Here is an 11,601-nt window from a genome sequence, read left to right as displayed (position 1 = left end):
GCGCGACAGGTATGATAAGCAATGATGTCGGGGAGGACGAGTTGCTTACTATCGGACACTCTCCTGTTGAGTAACTGGTAAGGTATTTTTTGTCAGATTCCTCATCAGTTGTAAGCATTTTGAGCCGATGGGTGAATAGTTGGCAATCAATGTAACTTTATGTTTAGGGCCTACATGTCGCATCCTCACCATATTCGACTGCTGGAGAGGCTTGAGGATGGCGTGTGTATTTGGCAGCTTGTTATGATATATCCTGTGCACCGGGACTCAATCAATTGCCTGGCAAGTGGTTGTTGATCGGAGTTGGCCAGGCATAAAAGAGAGATATATATGATACGGCAAGGGCCCCGAGGCATATGAGTTAAGAAGAAGTAAGAACCAAGTATAATGGGTTTTTTTGCATAGTGAAGTCATTATATTTGGATATATATAGCGAAATGGAGCCAAGATGTACATGGCATACAAAAGTCTGTAGTCTGTCGGAGCACAATGTACAAAGAAAGCGAATGAGGCGGGCGAGATACGGCCTTCTTCAAGATAGTTTTTTATACAACAGGCACAAGACCGTCTTTTCCCCGTCTTTTTTTTTTCATTTTGAAGATGTTGCAATCGTCTGCAGGTACCAACGGTCATGCCGACGGAAGAATGCGACTCGTACAGGTAGGAGATTTACAAAGAAATATACTCAGATGTTTCATTAGGGAGCAAGTTATGGGGTATCACACTTGATCATTATGTTGGCAGAGCCATATGGGCCGCTGACCTTGCGAAGGTGTTCTACCTGTAATCATTCTGGGCGTTAGGCTGATAAGCCTTGAAACCTGGGTAGGCAGCGTCTCCCGTGTTTGATCGCACTGGAGGTTGAGGTGAGCGGTTATCCCCCCTGTAAACACCCGTGTTCTGTTGAGGTGGCGGCTGTGGGCGACCGTAACTATCATAATCTTGATCCTGATGCGGTCTGTTGCTTGTCGGGTTCAAGTCATAGCTGCTGTTGTTTTGGAGGGGCACGGATGGGCCTGTGGGCATAGGGCTCGTGTAAGAGCGCTGAGGAGGAGGATTTTGGGAGCCGAGGGGCGAATACTGATCACGCTGTGAAGGTCGGCTGTCGTAGCCATCGTTGTAGGCATAATCTCCTTCCGGTGCCGGCGATCTCCTGGATCCACCGTTGTAGCCATATCCTCCTTGGGGTGCTGCAGAGTTTCTAGGCCCATCGTTGTAGCCATAGTTTGCCATGGGAGGGGCGGAAGGCGTCCTCCCAGGTATGTCATCGTAACCATATCCCCCCTGTTGTCCTGGGCCGGAGGGTCTCCTGGCTAAATCACGGCCATAAGGCGAGTTTTGAGGGTTTCCCGTGGCATATCCTTGGTCGTTGTAACCATCGTTATAGCCGTCGTAATTACCTCCCATGCCGGGGCCGGTACGGGCACCATACGGGCTGGGTCCGCGGCTCATGCTGCCGGGGGTTCTCCGGCCTTGGCCCTGTGCCATCGCGCCAGCCGCTCCATATCCCTGGTCGAGGGACGGCGCCGATCCCTGACCATATGGCCCATAGCCAGGGGCGTTGCGGTTGTACGGGTCACGGCCGCCGGCATCGTAGCCGCCGTAGGGGCTACCGCGATAGGTAGGAGAAATCGGACTCGGACTTGCGGGGCCAACTGTCGGAGCACCCATCAAAGGGGCGCTTTGTTGGTGAAGGCTAGTGGTCGAGGCCGCAGGCTTCTTGATTTCTTTCAACTCGACAGTTTCCTCCACCATGACCTTCGTAGTGGCAGATTCGTCCCAGGTCGGCATAGCTGGCAGTGCATCATCGTTTCCTGAGCTCTTCTTGCTGACGTCGAACTCTGCGTACTTGGTAGGTTGATGTGCGGCAAAGGCAGTGGTCGTGGATGTGGGTACAGTCGGTCCTGCTGTCATGGGGGCCTGCGCGCGGTAAGGTTGCGTAGGAGGCGCGCTGTGGTAGGGGTCGTCCAGGTGCTTGTGCGGTGATCCTTTCGGCGGGTCGCAGCAGCCACAGCAATTTCCACAGCACTTGAGGCACGAGAAACAGGCGCAGCAGCAAGACTTGGCCAGACACAGACAACGGACCAGACATATTACGACCGAGAATATGATCAACCCGACAACAACGATCACGGCAATCACTGGCCATCTGGTGAGAACAAGAAATTCGGAATGTTAGCAAACCCCTAGACCTAGGTAGTCATCACGGGTTGAGAATGTGATTACTCACTTGCAGTATGTGGCTGCCATACAGTTGTCCCAGCTGCTGAAACTGTTTTTAATATCGTTGGCCGAGTCCGTGATCCCTCTGCGATCCAGCACCGGCCGCAGCGAAGCGGCTACTAAACCCATGGCCCGTCCCCCCAGGCTCCTCGCCATGGCGACGTCGATTGACGGCATGTTCCTATCCTGTGGGTCCCAGGTTACACTTCTAGAATTCCCCTGACCCTGATAGAGACTAAGGTCTTGATCGTCTGTTCAGCCACACGGGTATGCGGCCCCAGACAACAAGCGTGCAGTAGGTAGTAGGAATGGCACCAGTTTCATGCGCAGTTGTTTTCCGGTTCGTAAAGAGCGCAAACAATCGTGCAAGGCGTGAGCCGAATGAGCATGCAAATTCTTAGCGACCGCGGAGAATGGCTGCTACAAAACAAGCATTGTATATCGAGAATGAGCGTGTAGGGGAGTTGTAATAATCGCTGATAAATTCATTCACTTTTATCCAAAATATTCGCGCCGGCAGCCGAAAATATATTGCAGTGTTGTCTTGTCTGATTTTCTCTTTGTATATTGCCCATCCGATATGGTCTGATTTAATCCGAACGTGGTGAAGCGGTTGTTGACGTGAGCAACAGGGTCGAGATTGTGCAAGAGTCGCGGGCTAATAAGGGTAACTGGAAAATACTGGCAGTAAAGGAGAGTAATGAAAGAAACGAGACGGAGCAGAAGGAGTGGATTGAAAGCTGCGACCGACGGGCAATCAAGGTAAAAGATCGTCGCAGGCGTAAAACACGCTTTGTCAAGGCAAAAAGAAAAAGTAAAAGTAAAACAACAACAACAACAAGAGCAACAACAGCAACAAAAACCTTGCCGTCGGCAGCCGCTTTCACGAAAGAGAAAGGTTGAAGAAGAATTGATGCGCCTGAGTGAGAGAAGAACCAGCCGCCCCAGGAACTGGAGAATACGATAATTACTAAGGTAGCAAAGTGATCAGGTACAATGCAGGTACGCCACTAGAAGGCTGGGGGGACACAGCGAGATTAATGAGTCGGTCCCCTAAAGTGGAGCATTCTAATCCTGGGATGTGGATCCACGGCACTAAGGCATAGGGCAGGGTTGTCCGCCGTTAGTGGAAAGCTTTGACGCCTTGGTCGCCAATAGAAATCCCCTTGCTGAAACTCTTCGAAGGCTGTGCAACGGTCGCAGATGGAAAAACATTGAGCGTTGACCACACATGTGCGAAGGTCGTAAACCTGTGCTGTTACAATAGGATCAATCAACGAGCACTAAAGCTAAGGATGTCATCTTTCTAGTGTGATGTCTGTGGTTCCCGTCAAGGATTCGCAGGCTTTTCCTGGAATCTTGGATAGGTTCGGCTGTCACAACCGAGATGCTGAAATGAATGTTGACGAGCAAATGTTCAATGCCCGAAGGCTGAGCTCGGTAATAGCAGCCCGCCCAGCCTGACCTTGGTTCACTTTTTGCAATGTCTTGGTGCCTTGTTGCGTCGTAAGTGCTTTGCGCTCTGGTACCGTAGTAAGCAATCCTAGCGAGAGGGAACGGCTGGGATATGATATTCAGGAGGCTCGGAGGTTGGGGGCTATCTTGCCGTCCTCAAAAGGTTGGTTGGTACACGTATTTGGATCCACGGCTGGGAAATAAAGATGAACTTGAATTCAAAAGAACAACTCCGCTTTCTATGTGGGTTTGGGTACAGCGTCATCACCCAGGAAAGCCAGGCTAGGCACGTTGTCTACGAGTCTGCTGTACTGCACATACGTACCTAGAGTAATGGAAATAATTATTGGAACGAACTGTTGTGTAATATGATAGTGGTATTTATTATACTTCGTGCATTGCATGGTAATACTTGCCATATCCTTCTTACCTGTAGTATTTTATGATACCTACGGATGCTATCCGGATATCCCACCCCTGATCTTCACACGGTTTCAACTAAGGATGAACATGATATATGTACATAAGTTTGGTTGGATAAGGACGCGGGTTGGGCTACGGCAGAGTGTACAATGCGGTAACCCTGGTGACTGAAGTGCATGTTGGCCTACCCTGCGCCTGGTCTGTTGCCCTACAGCAGGGCTTGTATTTTTAGAGGGGTCGGTGCAAATCAACAGCACTAGAGGGTGCAGTAGTGCGGTGCTGGTCCAACGGCGAGGAGAAAGCTGAAAGCGATAAGCCCTAAAGCGCCCGAAAAGGGAAATAAGAGAATGATGTATCTTGGAAAATATACTGTACAGTAGTGCAGTGAGCTAAGAAACAAGTGCGAGATTCAACCTGGTGGACGTGAGACAAATACCGGTACTTAGCTTGCTTACTTGTAGGTAGCTACTCCGTAGATAGCTTGATACGCACCTAGGTACCTAGGTACCTACTTACCTACAGGGAAGTACGTAAGGTGGTTACATGACAAGATGATCATACTACATGAATACTAAATAGGTAGGTAGTTTTAGTGGGCAACGTGGCATCGAAATTCATCGACACTTTGCGTCATTTGTGATCCTCTTGATATGGGGGCAGAGTGGAGACTTACCTACCATTGTAAGGTACCTATCTATGCAAGGTACTGCGACTGTATGTCTAAGATCCAACTCACCTAGGTGGTAGCCACCTAGCCATGTTGAAACCTTCCACTTGAGGAATTACTATACCGTAATGTACACCAGCCAACTCTCGACTTCCCCGTCCCATCCAGTCGGTGTATACAGCTGCATGCATCCTGGTTCATGGGGCTCTCTACCAACTACCTAGGTACTTGGGTCGCTATTCTGAAGCACTCGAGGAAACATCTTGGATTTCCTAGGCGAAGCATATTGATGATGTCGATAGTCCGAGCAGGAGTTACTTTGCATGTTTCATTTCAGTAATCCCACCTATGTAGGCTATTCGGTCTCAAGTTCAGCGACCCTCCGTCTTGGTCTTTCTGATTAGGCGACCAAACTTAAAAGCACACAGACATGAAAACCAAAATTCGATCTATTTATGAAACCAAGCGGTCGTCAAGTGGGTAATTCGCGTGATTACTATCGTAGTAGCATTGTGACTGAATCAATAAAGAAATCAGACCATATGAAAAATTCAGTCTAGCCTTTCCTTCAACCTGTGATCGTATAGGAAGCTCCTTGACAGCACCAGCAACCCCATCTTATCATCGCAAATCATCAACCTCTCGTGTTCAACGTCCTTTCATGTGATTACTTTCCCGGGGGAGGGCCAGGAGGAGGGGCGTAGTTGTCGCCACCAGCGGCAGGTGTAGCGTTGTTTTGCGGGGGAACGTAGGTGTTGGCTGGAGGCTGAACGCCAGACTGTTGGCCGCCGTAGTAGCCGTCGTTGGGATTGAAAGCCGTGCCCGTGTACTGGGGCTGCTGGGGGTTGGCACTGTACTGAGGCGGCGGCGGGTAGTAGGTGTTCGGGTTGTTCTGGTTGTTCTGGTACGCCGCTGGCTTCGGGCCAACCCATCCAGTGCCGTAGATTGGCGCCATGCCGCGTGCCCTCCTTCGGCGGGCGCTCGTACGCGCGATGAGCATGATGATAACGATGATTCCGATCAAGACGACGGCCGTCAGCACCCACTACAGAAAGAGCCATGTTAGCATTAAGTCAATGGCAATTGAGCAAAAAAGAGGGGGGAAAGCATACCCTTCCCCACCAGTACCATCCAGATCCACGATAACAGTAGTTTCCAGAGCGGTAGTATCCATCGGGACTATATTTTCCAGAGATGGCGATGGTTAGCGCAGGGTCATTTCAGTCAACACTGCGGATGGTTTGCCGCAGAGGACAAGGAATAGCTTACCATCCATCAGCTCGCTTGGCCAACATGGCCGTTGCCTGTGTGATGACCGACATGCCAGAGAATCTTCGTTCGTTCGCTAATAAATTCAGCGAGGCAGTGTTCTTGGTGTAGTAGAAAACAGCAGCACTTCTAGGATGAGCGCGATGGTTTTGATAAAGCCGAGTCGTCCTCTTGGTAATGGCTTGTCGTTGAAAATGCGAAACGCGGATCGCGGAAATCCCGATTTTATTTTCGGCGTTTCGGGTCGAGAATGATGTACCTGCTTTCAAGAGAAGTACCTAGTACTAAGAAGCCTATGTCGGCAGTAATTCGGTGAGAGTTGACGAAGAAAAGAGAAGAAAAAAAAAGAAGAAAAAGTATATCGTTGGATGGATTTGCGGCTTGGGTCTGGTCAAACGAAAAAGAAAGAAAAGCCAGCGACCTTCGTAATGGTTCAGCGACAAAAAAGATGGGTTGCCGGGGCGGACGTGACACTCAAAAAGCTGGGACACAGCAAGCGTTTATTAGAGAAGCGTCGCAAGCAGTGGATTGCCAAGGCGCTTGGTCATGTTCAGTTATTTGGAATGAGCCAGTCAGATGCAGGCTTGGCGCATCATCAGGCGGAGAAACATGACTGTCCTTGAATTACGAAGTACCGGTACCTTTTTTGCCTTTTTGCTCTAACTGCGCCACCCACCAAGTTAGAGGTAGCCTTCCTGGTTGTCGCCATTTCTATCGGGTTCCATGTCGGCTCTTGTTGTTTGTGTACTTGCAAGGTCAGGCTACTATTTTTTTCGCCTTTGGTTTAGTAGCAAGTACACAAGTACAGTAGTAGGTTCCAATTGTGTGTCCCTTGAAGGCCAAATTTGTAGACCGAGCGAGGTGAGAAGTGAAAGTCCAGCATGAAATATAAAGAAGCAAACAGGCCACATCCATGACATGCAGTCCATGCAACATTCATATTGTACCTAAAAATGCGTAGCTTGGTAGGCACGCCGTGCAGTACATTATACCGTAGACATATATAGACTCTATGTCTATATCTGTACATAGCCTCATATACTCCGTACTCCGCAGCTGCCCAACATTTTGTCTCGGTAGAAGCAAGTTATCTCTCTTCATGCTCACTTTCTTCTTCGCAACAAGGGTATTGAATTGAGCTGACTTGGCTGCATAGGTGGCATCCGGGAACCGGACACCCCAACCTTCCTTGCTTCTGTTGCGACCAAGCTGTGGAAAGGCATCTTTTGATGCCATTTGCTCGGCTCAGCCATAATGGCATTTGAGTTGGCCGCTCCACTCAAAATTTGGAATGATCCCTGCATGGTCGATCTGCCCATCATCCCATGCCACGCGACTTTACCGTACGGACTTCGTACGATGTTCGAATTCGAAATGCACCTTTTAATCAACTGACGATAGCACCGTCTTGCTGATCGAATCGACTGCTCTTGACTTTTGTAGCCCACATTCCGCGTCCACCACGACGCGCGTATACGTTTCCTAAAGCTTGTTGGATGTCTGAGGGGCGATTGGTGGTGTATTGAAACTCACAGGTTGAACCCCACGGGGTTTAGTCTGGGACTTAATTCAAACCTACTGTGACTATCACGTAATTGACGGCAAACCTACCTACATGTACCTACATGTTAATACCGCAGCGTCAAAAATGCGCTGCCACATGGCTTCCGCTTGACTGCCCCCGTCCAGTAAAACGGAGTACCTGTAGTCCTGTACTACTGGTAGTTTCGGCGATCTCCCTTGCGACTCCGCTCCATACTACCATACCACGTAGGGTCGTGGCAAAGCCAGGGTCTGCCAGTTTTGCTTTGGATCGGGCTCGACTGGGTCCAAGCCGGCCCCCATGCCGACTAACTGCTTGCCCTGCCAGCCAGCACCAAACAACTCTAGAGCGAAATGATTGCAAACCATTGGAGGAGCAGGGAGGCCTGATTACCGAGAGACAAATTTAGGTACTACGGTAAACAAGTAGGTACCTACTTGCTGGCCTTTGCGATGCTGCCGTACCCCTCCGCATGGCACCAATCACGGAGCTTCTCTGGGCTCGCTGCAGGACGGGAGGATCCCAGTATGCACTGATGAGTTGGCAAAATGACGCTGGGCAACTTGATATGCTATATATATGTAGGGGTAATGGTTGTCCAGGAATTCTTTTATAACAGCAAACCATAATCCTGTGCATTTCAATGGCGTTTTTATCATGACCTATGGAGTAGAGCAAAAAAAAAAAAAAAAAAAAGGATACCAAATCCGATCCGAGCCTTGACAAACAACGGATTAACAACCTCGAATCTAGCCGGGCAGTACACACGTGTGTACTTCAGGTCACAATTGACACATCCTAGGACCGCGGCCACCAGCCGATATATCGGACGCTCTTTGTTTTTTTTTTTTTTTTTTATCTTCTTAAAGCGCTCATTATCTCTGTCACCAACTGGAGCCATTACTAGCCGATTAAGCAGGGGAAAGCAAAAATAAACATCAAATTCGCAATATCCGGCTTTACAATATGCCCGCATTCCCATATGAAAACGCCCAACCATGAAGCAAGCCCAAAAGAAAAATACAGCAAAGTATTCCACTGCTGCAATCGTCGTTCTGTTATCAACCCGACAAGAACAAGAGGATCGCACACTTACACCCCTCCAGAAACCCCAAAGAAAATATGGCAAAAAAAAAGAGAGGACTTCATTTGCTAGAGTACTTCATCAACCATTGGATAACCGCATCCAGGTTCGTTTCCTCTTTGGCGCTGATTCCATAGCAAGACACCTCACGCGTGTTTATGCTTTTCAGGTCCATGGCATCAATCAGCTCGTCGACCGATAACTTGTCCGGTAGATCGGATTTGTTACCAAGTACCAGAAGCGGGATACCCACAAGAGACTCGCATCCCATCAATGAGTGCAGGTGTTGCTTGGCTGTTGGTATCTGGTCAAAGTCGGCCACATCCACGATGAATAGAATCGCTGTCACGCCACGGCAATACCTCTCCCACATGCCGCGGAACCGTTCCTGTCCCCCCATATCCCAGCATTTCATTGTGACATGACCCCTTTGCACCTTCTTCATGTTGAAGCCAACAGTGGGGATCGTGCTAAACAAATGTTAGTGACTGACCGCACAGGTTCACGATGAGCAGAAGAACACTTACTCTATGGTAAATTCGCCACCCTATTATGTAGGTTTATCAGTATCATTGCCTGCTTCATCCCTCATTTTTTCTTGTCGCCCCCCTTTTTTTATTTTGCCAAGGAAAAATTTGAGAAAGACTTACCGAAAGAACTCGTAGCAAAGATGTCTTGCCGGCATTTTGTAGTCCAATCATGGTCACGTCCATCTCGGTTGCCCTGTGGCGGCAAGCATAATCAGTATCTCACCGACATCATGCGGCACTGAAGCATGCGAGATTTGTGCCCGCTGCTGTTCCACCTCATCGAAAGCATGCGAGAACCCAGGAAAGATGAGGCAGGCATACCAGAAAGTTCTGAGCAACCAGTCGTAAAGGCCTTTGATGATGGCAGCCATGGTGATATGGCCCCACTGTGTGAGTGGGGGTGTCTATTCTCACTTGAACTCCGGGGGTGAGGCTTGTTCCAACGCGTTGCAGAAAGCCGACCGACGGCCGGGACGAAGGATGCAGCGCAGGGTGCGGCCTAGGAACGAAGAAGAGTGCTCCGCCGCTGCAGAAAAGAAGCGGTGACCGGCTCGCACAGGGGTGGAGACGAAAAGCGAAAGCAGTGATTCCGGACCCGGGGCGGGACTTAGAGACACACAAGCAGCTTGAACACAAACGACGCTGTGCGGGTCTGCGGAGCCTCGGCTGGCACAGGCACCTGACCCGGACAGGAATGCGGTCTGCTTGCTAAGCTGGGCAAAGGCGGGCAGGCAATTTATCGGTGGGGTCGCACTCTGGAGGGTGTTGCGCAAAAAGACTTGTACAAGTCGTATAACCAGAAGGGGAAAAAAAATAGTCCTGTTCGGAATATTCGGTATCCTTTTTTTTTTATTTTTATTTTTTATTTTTTCAAAAAAAATCCTGGCCTGGGTGCTGCGGGGGCAGGCTTGCTGAGTGGACACGCAGTTGGTAGAAAAGGGACAAACAGGCGGAACATGCGACGGTGATGTACGACTCCCTGTCTGTTTGAATGTATGTCTGTCTTTCGGGGTCCAAGGTGGCTTTGATAACAAGACAAAAAAAAAAAAAAAAAAAAAAAAAAAAAACCACACCCAAAAAAGCAAGGGTCGCAGTGATGTGCTAGAGCTTTCGATAGTGCAGATCTGGAGCTGGGATTAAATGGGTCGCCGGGCTCAGAGAAAAAGTATGGTGGGCAGGGATCGAATGTGACAATGCTGCACGCGGCACACGCCGAAGCTCCTCGTCCTTGGCATGTGCTGTTGATAGAGGAACCGAATGCAGAAAAATAGACGGCAGCTGTTTGGACATGGACGTAGCGAGAGAGGTTGAACAGCTTGCCAAAGCTGCCTTAAAATAGGTAGGTTGTTGACGTAACGGAAGCGCAGTTAGGCGGCAGTAGTATGGAATGGGATGGATGGATGGATGGATTGCAAAGGTGGGTACGGTACTGCGGTGTACAGTAAACGCGGCAGCGGCGCCGAGTTACGAATGCACAAACGAATAAGATTGCAATGCGATATTGAAGTAGCGACACGGTCCCCAAGTTTAAGTAATTGTTGATTTATCGCTCTTGAGCCCCAAAGCTGCTTGCTGTTGGGGGCGGCCACCCACTCAAACAAAGGAGGCTCTAGAGGAAATGGCCTCGCTCCGATGCGACGTGATGGACGATGTTTGACGTCCTTCTTCCGGAGGGAGCCAACGAGGGTGACAGAAACAAGAAACAAAAAGGAATGACGAGCAAAGGCCGCGGGGTCAAAGTCCACCCAAGAAGTCAGGTCGACGACAAGGCGGCCAATAAGCGAGCGGTAAGGCGGGTCAGTGTCGAAACGACGGCCCGTTGCAATCTTGACAGGTTGAACGATGTTCAGACGGGCCATGTTATGGATCGGGAGCATGATGGCCGACAAACAGCCTGCGGCCACTGCGTGGTTGGGTGCCGAGGCGGCCGGCAGCAAAATGTACGAGGGAAAAAAGAACAATTGCACTATCGGGCTAGGCTACCATCTAGCTAGACCAGCAAGGTAGACTCTCGAAATAATCAAGGTAGGTAAGGTATGCAAGGCAGCCTACACTGTGTACCGTACCTTGGACAGGGCATTCAAGAGCTTAATGGACGGAGTCGACAAACGAATACTTGCATGTCATGTTTGCCATTTCAATGTCTCGAGGGTTCACGCGGTTCCCTGGAAAAAGCAAGCGCGCTGCAAAAAATCGCGGATGCAGTACCGGGGCACTTATCCTAGCAAGCCCAGCTCCGAGGCGCCCACTGCAGACATTTAGACTGTGAAATATAGAGTGGCCAAGACCTGGTTTTGTGTAGGGTCCATCTGGCCTGTCTCATCCCAAACCGTAAACGTACAGCAGCCCTGACAATAAATATGTTGACCGGCCACGGCCCTCGTTCTTGTGGTGAAGGTAGTCTGAG

The 11,601-nt window shown here is 49.8% G+C and overlaps 5 protein-coding genes across 5 annotated transcripts; 1 reads left to right on the top strand and 4 right to left on the bottom strand.

The window, feature by feature from the left end:
* Positions 1-378: 378 nt before the first annotated feature.
* Positions 379-3,213, bottom strand: MGG_01577 (uncharacterized protein). Its single transcript, XM_003714507.1, has 2 exons — positions 2,231-3,213; positions 379-2,149 (listed from the first exon to the last, which is right to left on the bottom strand). The coding sequence occupies exons 1-2, from the start codon at positions 2,398-2,400 to the stop codon at positions 778-780; spliced, it is 1,542 nt and encodes a 513-aa protein (XP_003714555.1). The 5' UTR covers positions 2,401-3,213; the 3' UTR covers positions 379-777.
* A 584-nt stretch (positions 3,214-3,797) lies between these two features.
* Positions 3,798-4,860, bottom strand: MGG_15735 (uncharacterized protein; the record flags this gene model as incomplete). The annotated part of the gene is made up of 6 exons (XM_003714506.1): positions 3,798-3,889; positions 4,004-4,034; positions 4,132-4,176; positions 4,290-4,357; positions 4,618-4,661; positions 4,838-4,860. 6 exons carry the CDS (start codon positions 4,858-4,860, stop codon positions 3,798-3,800), a joined length of 303 nt encoding a protein of 100 aa, XP_003714554.1.
* Positions 4,861-5,174: 314 nt separating this feature from the next.
* On the bottom strand, positions 5,175-6,505 carry MGG_01575 (uncharacterized protein). Its single transcript, XM_003714505.1, has 3 exons — positions 6,038-6,505; positions 5,881-5,947; positions 5,175-5,813 (listed from the first exon to the last, which is right to left on the bottom strand). The coding sequence occupies exons 1-3, from the start codon at positions 6,088-6,090 to the stop codon at positions 5,436-5,438; spliced, it is 498 nt and encodes a 165-aa protein (XP_003714553.1). The 5' UTR covers positions 6,091-6,505; the 3' UTR covers positions 5,175-5,435.
* A 1,817-nt stretch (positions 6,506-8,322) lies between these two features.
* MGG_01574 (ADP-ribosylation factor) lies at positions 8,323-10,271 on the bottom strand. Its single transcript, XM_003714504.1, has 4 exons — positions 9,516-10,271; positions 9,315-9,387; positions 9,192-9,211; positions 8,323-9,134 (listed from the first exon to the last, which is right to left on the bottom strand). Exons 1-4 carry the CDS (start codon positions 9,563-9,565, stop codon positions 8,726-8,728), a joined length of 552 nt encoding a protein of 183 aa, XP_003714552.1. The 5' UTR covers positions 9,566-10,271; the 3' UTR covers positions 8,323-8,725.
* A 544-nt stretch (positions 10,272-10,815) lies between these two features.
* MGG_15734 (uncharacterized protein) lies at positions 10,816-11,557 on the top strand. Its single transcript, XM_003714503.1, has 2 exons — positions 10,816-11,134; positions 11,220-11,557. The coding sequence occupies exons 1-2, from the start codon at positions 10,844-10,846 to the stop codon at positions 11,454-11,456; spliced, it is 528 nt and encodes a 175-aa protein (XP_003714551.1). The 5' UTR covers positions 10,816-10,843; the 3' UTR covers positions 11,457-11,557.
* The last annotated feature ends 44 nt before the right edge of the window (positions 11,558-11,601 follow it).

The sequence above is a fragment of the Pyricularia oryzae genome, chromosome 2, assembly GCF_000002495.2.
Source record: "Pyricularia oryzae 70-15 chromosome 2, whole genome shotgun sequence".
In the NCBI taxonomy this organism is placed as follows: domain Eukaryota; kingdom Fungi; phylum Ascomycota; class Sordariomycetes; order Magnaporthales; family Pyriculariaceae; genus Pyricularia; species Pyricularia oryzae.
This window is presented reverse-complemented; position numbering and strand designations above follow the sequence as displayed.